At 44.3% G+C, this 20,000-nt stretch overlaps 2 protein-coding genes and 1 pseudogene across 3 annotated transcripts; all 3 read left to right on the plus strand.

The window, feature by feature from the left end:
• The first annotated feature begins 3,844 nt into the window (after positions 1–3,844).
• Positions 3,845–4,738, plus strand: LOC308173078 (annotated as a pseudogene). The gene has a single exon. The product of its transcript is annotated as an uncharacterized misc_RNA (transcript).
• Positions 4,739–4,957: 219 nt separating this feature from the next.
• On the plus strand, positions 4,958–5,863 carry LOC308173079 (uncharacterized protein; the record flags this gene model as incomplete). Its single annotated transcript, XM_080548043.1, has 1 exon — positions 4,958–5,863. One exon carries the CDS (start codon positions 4,958–4,960, stop codon positions 5,861–5,863), a length of 906 nt encoding a protein of 301 aa, XP_080404169.1.
• A 9,733-nt stretch (positions 5,864–15,596) lies between these two features.
• inka1b (inka box actin regulator 1b) lies at positions 15,597–19,142 on the plus strand. The gene is made up of 3 exons (XM_080548656.1): positions 15,597–15,681; positions 15,823–15,877; positions 18,126–19,142. The coding sequence occupies exons 2-3, from the start codon at positions 15,875–15,877 to the stop codon at positions 19,074–19,076; spliced, it is 954 nt and encodes a 317-aa protein (XP_080404782.1). The 5' UTR covers positions 15,597–15,681; positions 15,823–15,874; the 3' UTR covers positions 19,077–19,142.
• The last annotated feature ends 858 nt before the right edge of the window (positions 19,143–20,000 follow it).

Genomic DNA, 20,000 nt, shown 5'->3' on the forward strand with positions numbered 1-20,000 from the left:
GGTGATATGACGTGATATAATTGGGACAGAGATGAGTGAATGAATGTTGTTGTCAACTCAGTACACATGCAGAGAGTGAGAATAAAGCGCACATGATTGTTTTTCTACCGGTTACATTTGAATGAATGAATGGTCTTTATTGTCATTGCTACAGTACAGGTACCAAACAACGAAATTTAGGAGGGGTGGCTCCCCTGGTGTTAGGAAAGAAAAAAAAGAAAAAAAAAAACGATTTTGCTATTGATCCGCGGTACACATGCGTTCCGAACCGTGGAGGGCGATCCGAACGGATCACGGATTATCCGTGATCCGTTACACCCCTACAGTATACTGTCTAAAGCTATGGTTAACATATACATGTAAACATACAGTATACTGTCTAAAGCTATGGTTAACATATACATGATGTAAACATACAGTCTACTGTCTAAAGCTATGGTTAACATATACATGTAAACATGCAGTATACTGTCTAAAGCTATGGTTAACATATACATGTAAACATGCAGTATACTGTCTAAAGCTATGGTTAACATATACATGTAAACATACAGTATACTGTCTAAAGCTACGGTTAACATAAGATCTTTATGAACTTTGGCTAAAAAAAGCATTGTGCACTGTCTATAACAGATTCTGTTTGTTAGAGGAAATAATAAATGAACATTTGAAGAGTCAGAAGTGTTCTCTTTGTTGTGTTAACAATAGTGATGTAAGTTAGATTTGGTGAGATCACTATGGAATATTAAATCATCAATCTTTGCTCACTACATAGCCTTTCTTACCTTCAGGTGTGCATGAACTACAGGTTATCAACTGTGAAATAATATCTGAATGGTCTTTATTGTCATTGATATAGTACAGGTACCAAACAACGAAATTTTGGAGGGGGGCTCCCCTGGTATAGGAAAGAAAAAATAAAATAATAATAATAATATCGGTATCGGTTATCGGCCACGAGAAGCGGGTAAATATCGGTATCGGTATCGGTTGGAAAAAATGCATATCGTGCATCCCTAAGCAACACCTCATATAAAGTGAACTAATCACATCAAGCTGTTACTATTCCATTATACATTAATGCAATACACTGTGGCTTTATTATGGCTGCTTGTACTACAGACCCCAGGACACTGCATGAACCACTGGCGCTCTAGAATAAGTCATGAACGCAGCGAAAGTTAAATCCTCCCTGGATTGTACATCATGACGTAGCCTAATCCCCCCGGAAAACACTCTGGAGGTCTTACAACCTGATGTGTTGTTCCCTAGGTTAGCTGCAAACACGTGATCAAATTAAACACAGCCTGGGTCCTCTGGTAGAATGATAATGGGATCTATTAGGCCTAGGGCCTATATGGTATTATTCTTTTGAGGATATTCTGTTCAGTTTCCAACTGCTTTGATGGATGGGCAAATGCAGATGGTGGGGGTACATAACATACTATCTAGTCACTGACTTGAGCAAAGTGAACTGCGTTGGTCATAATGCCCTCTACCAATTAACTTTTCTCCACTGCCTATTGTCTAAAAGTCAGCCGATGATCAACCACTGTGTCGATCTCTGACACTAGACTAGAGAGTACTGGAGGAATCATAACTAGGGGAAACATTCACACAGCTTGGAAGATGAAATCTAACGCATAACGCTCTACTATTAACTGCCATCTGTGATATGAAAAGGGGATCCCTGTAGTAGTTTGAGATGTTGATAAGAAATCAGTGCAGTCAACATGGAATCAGATCTAATCAGATAGGAGACAGCACGAGTATGGTCATAACAGTATGGATTAACTCACCTTACCTCTGTTTGAGAACATGTTGTCGAGGGACTAAAGGTCAGGGACACTAGATCTAAGCTCTCTCTCTCTCTAAATAAGTGATTTTAACCCAGTGCCCTGCGTTGCTTTCACACCTGTCTAACCTGCTGCACCCACCCTTCAAGCCACTGACTGAAGTAGCTATTTCAGGCTGCCACCAAAGCCCTTCCATTACTGCAGATCATTGTCTTACATAATGGCTTTGACATATAGGCTGACTACTCCATAGGCAGGTTACTGTGTAGCTCCACACAGCCATGGGCATTTAGAGGAATCCAGATGGAACCTGGGGAATCAAACGGGACCAAGACATCTAGACACGTCTTCAATAACACCACCCTGGCCTGGGCTGTCAACATAGGCCACAGCTCATCCAACAGAACCACCCAGCTTTAGCTTTAGGTACTATGTTGTTTAAGGCCTTTTCAGGCTATGACGTGTTCGCTGTGTATCTATTTCGAAACATTACACAAAAACAATCAAAGATGAATAATGCCAGTGTCACGAAGACATGTAAAAGCTGTGTGTAAAGTGTCTGTCTGTCTGTCTGTCTGTCTGTAGCTGCTCTGCGGGCTAGCTGTCCATGTTGTTGTCCCTCACACAGGCTAAGTTAGCCAGCTAGCATAGCCACGGATATGTTGATATCGGACAACTCAGGAATAATACATGAAATAGCCTAGCTGCGTTGATCTTACCCGTGTCTGAGGTATGTAAATGTCTCTCTGGATGTCTTCTCTCACGTCCAGTGAGGCATGTGGACGGTAGAGGAGGATAGAGAGAAGCTAGGAGGTTGTTTGACAGCTAGCTGACTGACCTGTAGAGGCTGAGCTTCACATCCGCCAGCAGTATGAGTAGAGCTCCGCCCTCCACTTCCGGTGTATGGAAATGAGGATATTTTCTAAATAAAAGCGTCGACATTAAACTTATTAATATGGCCAAATGAACCACAAAAAAAACTTTTCAATCCAAAAAGGAAAAATTGCAAGCAAAAAAAAGTATTTTGAACAAAATTACTTTTCTCAGGCTGTCATTTTGGGACATTACTACTAGAGGGTAACACCATTTAATTTGTGTCTTTTTTGTCAAGAGCAAAACTTTTGATTCTGAGACAAACAATGACTACAAAAATGTAAGAGGCCCAAAAAAATGGTATCAAATCAAATATTACACCGCTGTAAAAGTTTTGAATTTTGAAGAAAGAATATTTGCTCTTTTTGGGGGGGTTGCAAATTATTGGTCTTCCTTTTCAAAATAAGAGCATGAGCTGAAACGGGTCCTGATTCGGATTTTAACGGTTCTCGCGGTTAGTATCATTAGCGAGAGGAACACCGTAGCAACAGGCAAACTGTGTTTAGCTGTCTCCCAGGATCCTGACCAATTTCCACCGCTGCACCATTGAGAGCATCCTCACCAACTGCATCACAGTGTGGACATGGCAACTCAACTGCAATGTGTACGAACGGAAGACCCTGCAACGGGTGGTGAAAACCGTCCAGCCAGCGTATCATTGGCACTCCCTTCCATTGAGTCCCTCCAAGACACCTCGCACAAACATAAACCTGGATATAATGGTACAGCTACATGAACACAGTGTCTCTGGACAGCTGCACACACTACCAGCTCAGACCAGCATCACTACAGAACCAAGGAGACACAGGACAGAGCATCATTTGGTTGTTTATTGGCCCATTCTGGTATTCTTTTGTGTTGAATCTTTACACAGTAGAACAATGAAAGGATGTTCAGATGAGATGTTGCCTTGTATGAACATTTAAAAATGACTAACAGAAAAAAGTCTGTGCAATTTAGTAAAGAGCCGGACGAGGGAGGGAGGGAGGGATGGTTGACCACTTCAACAAACAGGCTGTTGAGGGAAATGAGACCAATACATTCACACCTAACACCAGACAGCCAGTTCTTATTCCACAACACCAAACACTCGTTTATTTCCTCTTTTTACACTTCCCTGCCTGCTGACACCAAGTATTGGAAAGTTGTCTGAGGTTATCTATGCCAAGGCTGAGATGGCTAAAAAGGTCAGGTTCAACAGAGGGGAGGTGGAGGAGAGGATTGTGGATATCTACGTCAGTGCAGACACCCCCGGACTCCAGGACCCCAGCCCTGGGACAGAGGACGCCCCCCCAAAGACCGTAGCAAGTGATCAGCTGTCAGGTACGGAGACCTCAGAGAAGAGACTCCTCAGAGCTGCTGCAGTGTGTCTGGGGCTGCTGTGTGTTCTCCTACTGGCTGGGATCATAGGTCTGAGTGTCCATTCAGACCCCACCAGAGACCAGTTACAGACCAGTTACAACAACCTGACTGAAGAGAGAGACCAGTTACAGACCAGTAACAACAACCTGACTGAAGAGAGAGACCAGTTACAGACCAGTTACAACAACCTGACTGAAGAGAGACACCAGTTACAGACCAGTTACAACAACCTGACTGAAGAGAGAAACCAGTTACAGACCAGTAACCTCCACCTGACTTAAGAGAGAGAGCAGGTACAGACCAGTAACAATGCCCTAACTAAAGAGAGAGACCAGTTACAGACCAGTTACAACAACCTGACTAAAGAGAGAGACGACTTTCAGAGGAAACTGAAAACTTGTTTTACAGGAGGATGGAGGACGTTTGGCTCCAGCTGCTACTATCTCTCCACTGAGACTGAAACCTGGGATGAGAGCAGACAGGACTGCAGAGACAGAGGAGCAGACCTGGTGATCATCAACAGCAGAGAGGAAGAGGACTTTATCATTGATTTGAGGGAGACTGTCTGGATTGGTCTGACTGACAGAGACACAGAGGGGACCTGGAAATGGGTGGATGGCACACCTCTGACCACAGCGTACTGGGCTAACAGACAACCAAACAATCATGACGGGACCCAGGACTGTGTGAATGTATATAACACCTAACACCAGACAGCCAGTTCTCATTCCACAACACCAAACACTCGTTTATTTCCTCTTTGCACACTTCCCTGCCTGCTGACACCAACAGTATAAATGCAGTTGTCTGTCTGGCACACATGATAACACAGCTACATAGACGAAGAGACTATAGAGTAGTGTTGAGGTAACGTCAGAACAAAAAGTATTGGAAAGTTGTCTGAGGTTATCTATGCCAAGGCTGAGATGGCTAAAAAGATCAGGTTCGATGGAGGAGAGTTGGAGGAGAGGGTTGAGGATATCTTCTACATCAGTGCAGATACCTCCGGACTCCTAGAACCCAGCCCGGGGACAGAGGACGCCCCCCCAAAGACCGTAGCAAGTGATCATCTGTCAGGTACTGAGACTTCAGAGAAGAGACTCCTCAGAGCTGCTGCAGTGTGTCTGGGTGTAGGTCTGAGTGTCCAATCTGACTCCACCAGAGACCAGTTACAGACCAGTTACAACAACCTGACTGAAGAGAGAGACCAGTTACAGACCAGTAACAACAACCTGACTGAAGAGAGAGACCAGTTACAGACCAGTTACAACAACCTGACTGAAGAGAGAGACCAGTTACAGACCAGTAACCTCCACCTGACTGAAGAGAGAGAGCAGGTACAGACCAGTAACAATGCCATAACTAAAGAGAGAGACCAGTTACAGACCAGTTACAACCACCTGACTGAAGAGAGAGACCAGTTACAGACCAGTTACAACAACCTGACTAAAGAGAGAGACCAGTTACAGACCAGTAACAACAACCTGACTGAAGAGAGAGAAGACTTTCAGAGGAAACTGAAAACTTGTTTTACAGGAGGATGGAGGACGTTTGGCTCCAGCTGCTACTATCTCTCCACTGAGACTGAAACCTGGGATGAGAGCAGACAGGACTGCAGAGACAGAGGAGCAGACCTGGTGATCATCAACAGCAGAGAGGAAGAGGACTTTATCATTGATTTGAGGGAGACTGTCTGGATTGGTCTGACTGACAGAGACACAGAGGGGACCTGGAAATGGGTGGATGGCACACCTCTGACCACAGCGTACTGGGCTAACAGACAACCAAACAATCATGACGGGACCCAGGACTGTGTGAATGTATATAGATAGATAGATAGATAGACTTTATTTGTCATTGCTACAGTACAGGTACCAAACAACGAAATTTAGGAGGGGAGGCTCCCCTGGTGTTTAGGAGAGGAAAAAGAAACACATTTTGGAAAAAAGCATAGATGCATAAAATCACAAGAAGGTAAGGAGCTGGTTTACATCAATAGAGGCTATGTACACAATCCACTGTACTATACTGCACAGATAGTCAACTAGGGTTGTCATATTTCACAAGAAAGTATTTTTTCACATTATTTTAAAGTGTCACAGTTTGCAGGCTTGAAAATGTACATGTTTGTGCCTCAGCACTAGCTGCCATACAATCCGTCCGGACTGTCCTGGGCCCAGAACTTAGGCCTTTTCTGTGTTCAGGGCCTTGACGGCCCTGTGGTAGAAGCTGTCCTTCAGTCTGTTTGTCTTAGCGGCCGGGGTCCTGTACCTCCTGTTCGAGGGCAGCTTGACAAAGTGTTCGTGCCCAGGGTGGGTCGGGTCCTTGGAGATCTTGGAGGCCCTCCTGAGACAGCGTGTTTTGTACAGCTCCTCCAGAGAGGGGAGGGGGGCGCCGGTGATCCTCTGTGCTGTTCTCACGACTCTCTGTAGATCGCTTCTCTCCGCTGCCGTGCAGCTGTGGTACCAGTTGGAGATGCCGAAGGTGAGGATACTCTCCACTGCGCCGTGGTAGAAGGCCACCAGCATCTCCTTCTTTACAATCTTAACAATCAATGGAATGACTACAGATGTGAATATTACCAGAAGTGGATCTGTGAGAAAGTGGTTTATTGATAATAGCAATAACATTCATATGTGACAGTTTCACAAAACTCTGTTATCTCTGTCTCTCTGTCTCTCTCTCTCTCTCTCTCTCTCTCTCTCTCTCTCTCTCTCTCTCTCTCTCTCTCTCTCTGCCATGTTTTTGCTTGATGTGCACGTTTAATACCTGTCTCTGGGTTACTGCAACAGCTGTGTCTCAGGTGGGGGGGAGGGGCTTGGGGCAGGGGGGCGGGTTCTGTTGGGGTGTTTATTTCGGGGCCCAGGTATTCTTTTAGGCAGAGGTCCAAATATTGACTGTTGAACTTTATTGGGTCAGGGCAAGTTGTTCATATGGATTAGGAGCAGGAACCAGATTGGGGGTAGTGGGTGTCCTGACCCAGAGTTACTGTTCAGGGGGTTTGTCTCTGGGTGACATAGGTAGAGTATACCATTACCTACTACATCCTGTTTTACCATATAAGGGCTTTTCAGAATGTTTGGTGTCTGGGTGGGGCTGTGTACCTTTGATGAGGAGGGGTTGAATGATTGTATGTGAAACATGCGAGTGGGGTTCAGGATAATATCGTACTGGTCTTGATGTGTGTACTGTATAGCGATGGATTGTTGTTTTGTGATGTGTTTTTATTAGTGGAGGCTGGTGGAGGTAGAAATCGGAGGACTGGCTCATTGGAATGCATGGAATAGAATGATGAATGAGAATGGCATATTCCTCACATGCTGTATAGACCATTCCTCATTCCATTCCGTGCAGTATGAATGATGAATGAATGAATGGTCTTTATTGTCATTAATACAGTACAGGTACCATACAACAACATTTAGGAGGGGGGGCTCCCCTGGTGCTAGGAAAAAAGACTAAAAACAAGAGAGCCAAGGATAAAAACAAAAAAGAGAAAAGAGCTGGTTTACATAAATAAGGCTATGTACACTATCTACTATACTATACTACTATACTATACAATAAAAACACTGTGCTGTACACTATGCTATGCTATAAATATCCTAACTTTTCCCTATATCTGAACCTTATGTACACAAGGGTTGTCATATTGCACATAGTATTATTGCACATTCATTAAAGTGTCGCAGTTAGCAGGTTTAGAATGTTCACAGTTGTATTACAATATTGCACTTATGTTTACAATCTAGTAGCTGCCATCAAATTGTCTAGATTGTCCAGGGCCTAGAACCTAGGTCTTTGCTGTGTTCAGGGCCTGAATGGCCCTAGGGTAGAAGCTGAGCTTCAGTCTGTTTGTTCGTGCGAACATGGTCCTGTACCGCCTGCCTGAGCGCAGCCGAACAAAGTGAACAAATGAGCCAGTCCTGTATTTGTCTTCTTTATTGCTTGACCCAAACATACGTATCATTGGCACTCCCTTCCATCGAGTCCCTCCAGGCAACCCGGTGTCGACGGAGGGCGGCAAACATCATCAAAGACACCTCGCACCCAGGGCCGGTCCTAGGCATAGGCGAACTAGGCGGTCGCCTAGGGCGCCAAATGCCCCAAATGCCCCCCCCCCCCCCCACAAAAAAAATGCTCTATGATTTTCATGTCTCTATGAAAATATGTCTCAGCCTACTGTCTATTTTGTCTTGAAACCATTGTTGTCCATATTTTTACTGTTGAATGTGTGGGTGGTGCTGAGGCAGTACTGGTGGCTTTTAGTCCTTGGGCCAAACCATTTTTCATTACCAAATTCTGGGCAAATCCTAGATGTGATTTTCTTATTCCTATACATCCCTAGATTATGTTTTGATATGATAGACCTTTTGGATTGGCAGCTTATTAGTAGTTATCACCTCGTAAAGGTACGGAGTGCTTTTTTCAAAACCGGAGTTTTGCCTAGAAAAGTCCCCTGCCATATCCTGCTCCCCTTCGCATGATTCGCGCCTAGCTGTGCTGTGATTGTGATAGAGACATGAGCCCTTTCATGTTCTTTATGCGCCTGAGTCTCCTAAACACGTAGAGACCAACCCCGAGCCGATCAATGATTCCTACGATGAGCTATGGTAACTTTACCGCACCTACCCCCTACCGATGAATGCCTAATTTTTGCGGTTTTCCGGAGGTATTGTGCGGTAGGTGCGGGAAAGTTACCATAGCTTAGCGTAGGAAGCTCTGATCGACTCGGGGTTGGTCTCTACTTGTTCAGGAGACCCAGGCGCATAAAGCTAACCTGGCTCATGTCTCTATCACAAGCACAGCCCGAGCTATGCGCGACTGACGCGAAGGGGAGCAGAATATGGCCGGGGACTTTTTGATGGGTAAAACATTTTACCTAATAGATATCACCATGAGACTTCCCCAGTTGATTACTTACATTGAGACAATAATTTTTTGTATTACAAGTTTTCAGAAATGTTCTGTTTAAATATGCAAATGATGTATTATCTACTTAAAATATGAGTTAATTTGCATATCTTTAAAGAACATTTGGACCACAGATTGGATAAAGACAGTAATTAATTACTATACATCCCTAGATTATTATTTGATGTGATAGACCTTGTTGGACCTTGTAGTTAGTAGTTTAATACCTTATCCCCTCTTAAAGTATGGACTGCTGTCATTTAAAATGTGTGTTAGCCTACGTTCTGTACGGGAGTGGACCCGAATGCAGGACACTGAGGCGGAGGCAGATGAACAGTTACATTTATTTAGCCCACAAGGCAGTGAAAGCTGTAGGTGTATGGAGTCCGGTGGTAGGTGTGGTCCAAAATTGGGAGATGTTTTCTGATTTCTGCCGCCCTCAACAAAGTTCTCCATAAGTCCAGGTTTTGGGGTGACACCAGGTTTGAGTTGGAGTCATCATCAGAGCAGTGGATGATGCTGTCCATCATCAGAGCAGTGGATGATGCTGTCCATGATCAGAGCAGTGGGTGATGCTGTCCATGATCAGAGCAGTGGGTGATGCTGTCCATGATCAGAGCAGTGGATGATGCTGTCCATGACAGAGCAGTGGATGATGCTGTCCATGATCAGAGCAGTGGATGATGCTGTCCATGATCAGAGCAGTGGATGATGCTGTCCATGACAGAGCAGTGGATGATGCTGTCCATGATCAGAGCAGTGGATGATGCTGTCCATCATCAGAGCAGTGGATGATGCTGTCCATGATCAGAGCAGTGGATGATGCTGTCCATCATCAGAGCAGTGGATGATGCTGTCCATCATCAGAGCAGTGGATGATGCTGTCCATGCCACTTTCTTGGCAGGTTGCTGCTGCATTCACCTGAAGTTGGATCCATCATTAGACTTACACTTACTGCTGATGATGTGGGTCTCTGAAATAGAGGAATACATCTAGTTTGACATTAAATTACCAACCTTATTCTAAACAAAAATATTGTCAGGGTGCAGTAATTGGGGCAGATCTCATTACAACTTAGAGGGGCTACAAACAAGGAATCTTCTGTAAATTTAATGTAAATTAAGTTACATTAATATTACTACAATATAAAACCCTGTCTCAAGCCTGGGTACACAACAGGCTACTTTGCTAGTTTAGCTAGCGAACTAAAGTGTTATTAACTATAAATAATAATAATGCATTTTATTTGTATTGCACTTTTCATTCAAAAGAATCTCAGAGTGCTACAGAGTAAAAAAAACTAAAATATAATAAGTTAAAAACATAGTAAAACAACTCAAAATAAATCACAAAAATGAACACAGTTCAACAGTCAAAGGCCTGTCTTAAAAGAGTCCAGGCTCTGTACTGCCCATAGCTGGCTAGGAAGGCTGTTCCACAGGCTCTGTACTGCCCTTAGCTGGCTAGGAAGGCTGTTGCACAGGCTCTGTACTGCCCTTAGCTGGCTAGGAAGGCTGTTCCACAGGCTCTGTACTGCCCTTAGCTGGCTAGGAAGGCTGTTCCACAGGCTCTGTACTGCCCTTAGCTGGCTAGGAAGGCTGTTGCACAGGCTCTGTACTGCCCTTAGCTGGCTAGGAAGGCTGTTCCACAGGCACGGCGGAGCCGAACAGAAGGCTCGGTCCCCCATGGTGCGGAGCCTGGTATTGGGGACCTGGAGGAGCAAACTGTTTGAAGACCTGAGGGTGCGGGTGGAGGTTTGTGGAGTGATGAGTTCTTGTAGATTGGGAGGTGCGTGTCCGTTGATGCATTTGTGGGTGAGAAGAAGGACTTTGTAGTCAACCCTGAATGAGACAGGGAGCCAGTGTAGTGAGTGTAGAACAGGGGTTATGTGCTTGTATTTGTGGACTCTCATCAGGATCCTGGGAGCGCTGTTCTGGATGTATGGCAGCTTCTGTATGCTTTTGCCAGGAATCCCGATGAAGAGCGGATTGCAGTAGTCAAAGGCATGGACAAGTTCTCTGCATCTGACAGGGTTAGAGTGGGACGGAGTTTGGAAATATTTCTGAGATGATAGAAGGAGGTTTTGCACAGGTGTTTTATATGGTCACTGAAGGTCAGGTGAGGGTCAAACCTAACCCCCAGATTTGAAACTGAGGAGGAGAAGAGGATGACTTGACCCTCGAAGGTGAGCTGTGATATGGGCGAAGACTGAACCTGGTGTGGGGTGCCAACAAGACGAGCTTCGGATTTGTTACTGTTTAACTGAAGGAAGTTGTTGTTCATCCATGCCTTTATCTCCTCAAGACAGGTGGTGAGACATGACATGGCTGCAGAGGGGCTTGGGGTAGTTTTAATGTAGAGCTGTGTGTCATCAGCATAACAATGGAAAGACATCCCATATCTGGTGATGACACGACCGAGGGGGAGCATGTAGGTGATGAAGAGGATGGGGCCGAGAACCGACCCCTGTGGAACACCACAGGTAACAGGGAGAAGTCTGGACTTGCATCCTCCATCCTTCAGTCCTGCCAGAGAGATAGGACTGAAACCACTTCAGTACAGAGTCTGAGAGTCCAATGGTGGTGTGGAGGCGCTCTAGGAGGATAGTGTGATCCACCATGTCAAATGCTGCTGTCAGGTCCAGGAGGATGTCATTAGCAGTTCATTCGTCACCCTTAGCATAGCTGTTTCTGTACTGTGGGCTGAGCGAAAGCCTGACTGAAATCTTTCAAACAGGTTGTTGTGTTTGAGGTGATCCTGGAGTTGGGAAGCAACTTCCTTCACTAGCACCTTGGACAGGAAGGCAAGGTTGGTGTATGACTTGAGCAGAGCAGTGGGAATGGGGTCCAGGGCGCAAGTGCATGATTTCATTCCTCTAAGGATTTCCATAATGTGGCTCTGTTGAACCTCTGTGAAACATGGGAGAGATGGCAAACTCCCAGGCGAGGGGTTGGTAGCAGAGGGAGACAGAGAGGAAGAGCTGGGCATCAGAGAGCGAATGTTGTTGACCTTGGATCTGAAAAAGTCAATGAAGCTGTTACATCGCTGCTCTGTAGCCTCAGTAGTGGGAGATGGTTGTGGCTTCAGGAGATGATTTATGGTAGAAAAAACTAGCTAGCTAGTTATAATAATAATAATAATAATAACTTGCATTTATATAGCACCTTTCAGGGAACCCAAGGTCGCTTCGTTATCTAACCAGTAACCAGCTATACATTACCACTAACTCTAAACTAGCTTGCTAACTTACCTCTAAATATGGATCTGGCTAAGTTAATTTATTTGAGGAGGTAAACACACACTTTATTTGTTTTAAGCACTTTGTTTTAGATTTTTATTCTGGAAAACTATGTAAATTAACGCATATTTTAAGTAGATAATGTATCATTTGTATATTTAAACATACAAATTCAGAAAACAATAAATGTACCCATCCATGGGTTTGACCTTTCATCTGACTCCGCCTCAGTGTCCTGCATTCGTGTCCACAAGTCCCCTGCCATATTTTGCTCCCCTTCACGTCAGTCGCGCATAGCTCGGGCTGTGCTTGCGATAGAGACATGCCAGGTTAGCTTTATGCGCCTGGGTCTCCTGAACACGTAGAGACCAACCCCGAGTCGATCAGAGCTTCCTACGCTGAGCTATGGTAACTTTCCCGCACCTACCGCACAATACCTCCGGAAAACCGCAAAAATTAGGCATTCATCGGTAGGGGGTAGGTGCGGTAAAGTTACCATAGCTCATCGTAGGAATCATTGATCGACTCGGGGTTGGTCTCTACGTGTTTAGGAGACTCAGGCGCATAAAGAACATGAAAAGCCTCATGTCTCTATCAAAACCACACCACAGCTAGGCGCGAATCATACGAAGGGGAGCAAGATATGGCAGGGGACTTTTCTAGGCAAAACTCCGGTTTTGAAAAAAGCACTCCGTACCTTTACGAGGTGATAACTACTAATAAGCTGCTGTAGAATATTCAAAAGGTCTATCATATCAAAACATAATCTAGGGATGTATAGGAATAAGAAAATCACATCTAGGATTTGCCCAGAATTTGGTAATGAAATTTTCAATTTGGGGGTTTGGCCCAAGGACTATTAATGTGGTGGTGGTGGCGCCCCTTTTGGGGGGGGCATCAAATCATACTCTCGCCTAGGGCACCCAAATGCCTAGGACCGGCCCTGCTCGCACCCCAACCACAGACTGTTGGACCCCCTGACAATGAATGGGGCAATACAAGTGAACGGTAGATTTAGCTAAGCAAGTAAGCAACCCCTGATTCCCGGGCGAGGTAGCTGTTCAATCATTCCCCAGCATCTCCAAAGTGTTTGCTTTTTCAGTGCTTTCACACCGAATGCATACAATAGGATTTATCACAATCTATGCTTGATTCAGTTGCTGACTACTGATAGGCTGTTACGGGTAGCTAATGTATTTGGACCCAGGTGCAGAGCAGAACAGAGTAGACCGATGCAGGAGTATGATTCAAAAATAAAGGTACTCTTTATTTGAGCAAACGGGAATAATAATAACCGCACAGTAAGCGATTAAACAAAAGTGGAGAAAGCAAGTCTCCGATGAATGCTTAAATAATAATAGAAAACAAAAACAACGTATAGTGAACAACCGACAAAGAGAGAAGACACAGAGGGCTATAAATAGCCACAGCCAAAACAAAACACACCAGGTAACAATCACAGTAATTAGGACAGACAAAAATGCATACATAAACACCAGAGGGCGCCAAAGGGTCCCTCAACAATAAGAGCGACCCCCCAAACCTTACAATAGGCCAAGTGGTAAGTGGCCAAGTGGTAAGGTGTTGTTCTTGTAAACCAAAGATCAAATCCCATCCGTGGTAGGACACTTGTAGTTTGGACAACAAGTCTGACAGGTTCAAAGCTTTCGAAGAAGAACACAATATTGCATTTTCACTATAAGAATGTTTCAGAGGACAAAGGAATACACAGGGGATGTAACTCTGTGGTCTCATGTGACAACTTTCCCCAGCATAAATAGACATACAACATGTTCAAAGCAACATTGTGATATTGTGTAATCAGCTCTGATAATAGTATTAAATGTTACTGTAAATTGATTATTATTATTATTATTATTATTATTATTATTATTATTATAGTTTAGAGCAGCAGACATAAGACAGGTGTGTGTGTGTGTGTGTGTGTGTGTGTGTGTGTGTGTGTGTGTGTGTATGTGTGTGTCTACTAACACACTACAAGCCTACTGTATGAGACAGTATACACACACACACACACACACACACACACACACACACACACACACACACACACACACACATTACTTCGTACAGTGTTGTGAATTTAGTGTGGTGTTATGAACTGCATTGGCAACAAGGACAGTAGACAGGGAGACAGACAACACAATAAGCCAGTAATTTATTATGTAATTGCAATGAGGAAATTAGTTTGGAAGGAAAGAACAAAGGAAAGAAAAAAAGAAAGAAGGCAGGAAGGAAGGAATGAAGATGGAAGATGGTTAGAAATTATGAAAGAAAGACAGAGAATGGCAGCACACCACCTGACATTATGTTACGACTTAAAACAATAAGCAGGTTATCTGCAGCATTCCATTCCATTTCTATTCCAAGTAAAGTGGTCGTGCCACTTAATGAATATGTGCTCTGCCAGCATTAGTGAGACAACATACCACCATCAACATCTCCAAAGTCCACAGAAAACGTTTATAAATGTCCAATCCAATCTTTGAATCGGGCCCTATTTGCATTGTAAAACTGCCATTAGGTAAATAATGACATGAATGTTGTAGGAATTGGCAGAACAATAGACTCTGCACCGGCAATTATGCGCGCAGCAGGTAGCTATTCTTGAAGGTGTGAAAAAGGAGTGTCAGTGTGAGGGCTATGGAGGGCTGCAGCTAGCTGTGGACAGATCCTCAAGGTGGCAGCAGAATAAAGGCCTACAGTACCTTGCTTGACTACACTGAAGTATTATTCTTTATTTATTTTTATCAGTCCACTGTGGAAGTAAAACAATGGGATTTCGTAATATTTTGTGAAAAACTGTTTGTTAATGGAATATTGCAACAAAAAAAAAGAATCCTAACTGAAAATGCATTGGAGGCCATGCATACATTATTAAATAAATGAATCGGCCTCATATTGTGTTTAAATGGATACACTTTTCGCAACACTTCTCAAATTCTGACCATGATTACCGTACATCATATACATGTCATTACTGATTGCATTACTATAGTGGGGGGGCATCAGATAGGAGCATAAAGGGGACAGAGGGTTGGCCAGTCTTGGGGTCAATTCCATTTTAAATTCCGTCAATTCAAGAAGTTAACATTTGACATTTGACTGACAATCTCTTAAATACAATCTCTTAACTCGTTCAATCATTCAATCATTAAATTCGGAGATATTTACATGTAGAATATATTCTCATAATGTCATGAGTAATGGGACTGTTTCAACCTCAGGTGAAGGAAGTGTTGATGTTTTGATGGAATGTTGAGGTGTGAGATCGTGTTTCAGGCGGTGCTATTGGCTGATTGTGTGATGCGAGGCGGTGATTGGCTGTGAGGAGGGGGAGAGGGGAGAACAAATGTGCTGCCAGACCCTCTACCACATGCACTCTGTTCCGAGGGTCGCGGAGTACACTTCACACTTCGAAAGAAAACATAGTTTTGGATGTATAATTCAGCCAGAGGAGTACATATTCCACTAATGTAAGTAGCCTAACCTAATCGACAGATTCAAAACATGTCTCCCTTCCATGTTTAGTATTCGGTTGTACAGTATCTGCACATGTTCTAACGTGTAGCCTATTTCTTGTTTTAATTATGTTTTCTTTTTTTATACTTCTGCAGGAAAAAGTAGCGTAATTCATTTGGGACGGAGTCAGACACTCGATTAAAAGCAATGGTAAGTTTCTAAAATATACAGACTATTTATAATGTGAAGACATGAGCTGTCATGATTGTATCAGGACAAAATGTATTAATTAAGCTTATCAGTTAATTATCATGTTATTGATACGCCGAAGAACACTCCTCGTGTTATCTCACATAATCAACAGCTGTTTGATTAGATAGCCTTCTGTCTCTATTTTAGTAAGAACTCCAACAAAAAAAGACGTATGTGTCTTCTCCAGCTCCTGTGATGTAATTATACTTTACTGATATAAGTTCTGTGTCACGAGAAACACATGCTGGCATTGAGATGTCCATGCAATTTCTCTAGGAGCCTCGAGCCATTTGTGATAGTTAAGTGTAATTACTGTATGTCGGCTGCCCAGTGCCCAATATGGTAAACAAAACCATCGTGCAAATAGTTATATACATCTGAGTTCACTTACATAGTTATTCCTCCAAACCATAATCAAGTGATACATTTCCACCCAGATGTAATGAACTAAGAGCACTATTTATTATATTAGCACTATTCAGTATTATTGGTTGATTATTCTAACTTGATTATCTCAATTGCTGAGATTTGGTGTGACATGTTTTGTATGCATGTGTCTATTGTTAATAATATTCCTTAATATGATGTAATATTATTAATAACATTATGGGTTGATAAACATCATTTCTATACATGCCTCTCTCCACCATCCATCTGGTGCATGGTGACCTTGTCTCTGAACCGTTAGTGAAGCACAGAGATGATGGCCATATCTTGACCCTGATGCCTTATCTCTAAACTCAACCGATGACTGGCGCCCTGGACTATAGCGATTAAAAACATCATAGTAATGGAAGTCCTTGGACGGCTGCAGTGTGTATTACCTTCTCAGATACCCTACGGCACTATCTCTTCAGCTGACCTATGTCATGTACTGTGGCCTCGTGTGGTGTTTAGGCAGCTTGGTAATAAGTCAGACCTCCAACACTGATGTGTGTGTGAAGGACACTGGCACACCATGGGTTTGAAGTCCCTCCAAGGCTCTGTCTCACTCTTGTCAAATACAGCTCTCATTTGGAGCCAAATGGTTAAGTCCACACAGCTGTGATAACATCAGGGACCGTGTCACTGGTCTCCTCCTCTGTGCCACACTGCAGACTGGCCAGAGAGGACAGGGAGGGAGTTAGCTAACACACAGATTGTTGGAGTTCTGTGTGCTTTAACAAGCGTGCTGTGAAAACACAGAGAAACGAACACAAAGAAGTGAAAGTAAAACATATGACATCATTTCCAATCTGAAGAATGTGTTCTTTTCTAAATTTGGGGATTTGTTGTACAGGGAAAGTACAGGAGAAGGCCCTTTCATACTGTATGCTTTGTTCTGTTTCAAAGGCCTGATTTAGACACACTTCACCATGTGAACTTCTTACCTTTATGTGATGTGATGTACTCAAGGGTGGTTCCCAATCCATGAGTCACACCTGGCAGAGGCATCCTAATAATGTTGTTGTAATATGACTGAAATACTATTGTAACCTAATTAGTGACCTCGTGATCTGGGGGAATATAAATCAGATTGAGTCTCTGTAAAGGTGTATCTCTTTATGGTTAATTAAAAGATAGAACGGTAGGCAAAGTGGCCTACATTATCAGCATAATGCCCTCTATGTGGATTAGAGAGGTTTCCATCTGCTCCACACATGCATGTTTCAGATGATAAAGATGACATGATATGATTCATGCACGGTGGTCCTAGCTCCCATTGTGTAATTCCAAAATGGTGATGTCATTTCCTGCTGGACAATATAAGACCAATCTCTTAGGCATCCTGTGATTTATTGTAGAGGATGTGCGTTGTTGAGCTCCTCTAGGATTCATCAGGCTAGTTTGTTAAACTTCCTCTCCAGTTTAAAGAGGCAATGGACATCCTGTTCCCAGAGTCCATATTCTCATATACTAGCAGCATGCTACTGAGAAACCTCTCCATAAAGCTGCTCTGAGGTTTGGGAGGAATGTCTTGACTTGGTAATGTGGTGGCGGAATGCCGGGAACTGATCTAGTTTCATCTAGAGCGAGGGTCGGTGGGTTTAGTTGGAAGAGGAGCTAATTACTCACTCATATTATTTTTATTATTTTTACATTTCTAAAATTTGTAACATAACTCCTCTTCTCAGGAGAGGAAAAATCAAATCAAATGCATCTACAGCTATACAAGACATATCTAATCTGCTATCTCTCTCTCTCTCTCTCTGTATCTCTCTTTTAGCTGTGTCTGCGGGACTCTGGTAGTGACTGCCTGCACGACCAGGTGCAGCACATGATGAGGTCACTGCAGGACCTGAAACAGATGAGCAGGCCGCTGAGCGAGCCGTCCGGCCGCACCTTCGCCATGACGCGACTCTGCCATCAGAGGGCGCAGCAGCGGGAGCGGCTCACACGGCTCACGCGCCTGCGTATCTCGGAGGCCAGTGAGGCCAGTACCTACGACTCTGCCTGCTGCCTGGCCAGCCCTGTGGAGGAAGAGGAGGAGGAGGAGGAAGGGCGTGAGCGGCTGGGACAGGACTCCCCCAGCAGTGAGAAGAGCCTGGAGTTCGACTCGGGGTACTCCGAGGCCTCCTGGCAGGACGAGGGCGTGGTGCTCAGGAGGACCAGGAACGTGCGGGTGTCGAACTCGGCCTGTCTCCGCACTAACCGGGGGCCCGCCGGACGGATCCGGCCCAAATCGACCTCGGACGCTTGCCTGGAGCGCTGGACCTCGTTCGAGGCCAGCGACCCGGAGGACTGGACCACGTCTCTGCTCAGCCGCAGCAGGAACAGACAGCCCCTGGTGCTGGGGGACAACAGCTTCGCTGACCTCATAAAGAACTGGATGGACCTGCCAGAGTGTCCTGAGCCAGCAGAAGTAATCAAGCCCAACCCAGGCCGGCGCCTGGCCAAGGACCTCCTGGTCAACATGCGCAGGAAGCTGGCAGGGATGAACAAGACTAAGAGTGTGGAGATGAGGGCCAGACCAGCGGACTCCTCCAGAGTCAGCAGAGCCGCGGCGGCCCCGAAACGCATGTCCTGTCCTGTGGGCTTCCAGGCACGCAAACCCTTCTTTCACCAGTCCCATACAGGCTTGCATGAAATGGGAACAGACTTCTACCAGTTCACTGCCCTCATGAAGACAGGCAGTCGACAGCCAATCATATGCAACGACATCATCGGTTACATCTGAGTGATGTCACAGCTATGGACCGCGTTATCACAGATTTAAAAGTTATTTTATTTTTTTATATGCGCTTTATGTTCCAATAATGTTGAAGTTGTTTTAATAATAAAAAGTGTCTCTATTTAATAAGAATCATTGTTGAGTTAAGTGTGTATTTACCATCATGACATTCTTGTTAATGCAAGGTTGTGATGTTGAACAGATTCTCACTATCTGTCACTAAAGTAGGCAGTGGCATTATTTCAGTAATGAAAATACTAACCCAGACACATACCTTTACATAAACACTATGGCAGTCCACTTCAAATACAGCAGACTTTCCTATAAGCCTTTGAATACTACGTACACCAACAGCAGCAAGTGGGTGTTGTCTTCATTTCCCTACTGTTGTCATGATTTTCAGGTGGAAAATCTGGTGAAAAGCTGTTGTGACTGAGCTTGGTGAATATAAAACTTGCTTTCCCATCGTGAAGGAAGTTACAGACCACTACATTGTTTCAACAGCTTTTATTTGGTTCATAACATCACGTCACAGCATGTCAAAGATGATCTCTAATGAAATCATTAAGATGTATTTGAGATAGGATCTGCAGATTCCCCTGTAGTGATATAAAGCTACAGCTAAGGAGAGCGAGATGCTTAAGAGATGACTACATTCATGTGAAGCCAAAGGTTTGTTGGCCTCTGGCCTCCACAGAGAGAGGCACTGGTCCCAGAAGGACAGAGAGGAAGGCCATGTCAACGCCTGCTCACAGTCCTCAGTCTTCTGTGTTTGAGGAACTCATGCCTGGGTGTGTGTGTGTGTGTGTGTGTGTGTAGGGGTGTGGGGGGGGGGGGGGGATGCAAACGGCTGCTGGCCAGGCCAGGTCATCTAATCCATATGCCCTGGCACATGATCCCAGCCTAACTTCACAACACAGACAGGACTCG

Source organism: Nansenia antarctica (assembly GCF_963989245.1).
Source record: "Nansenia antarctica genome assembly, chromosome: 18".
Lineage (NCBI taxonomy): Eukaryota > Metazoa > Chordata > Actinopteri > Argentiniformes > Microstomatidae > Nansenia > Nansenia antarctica.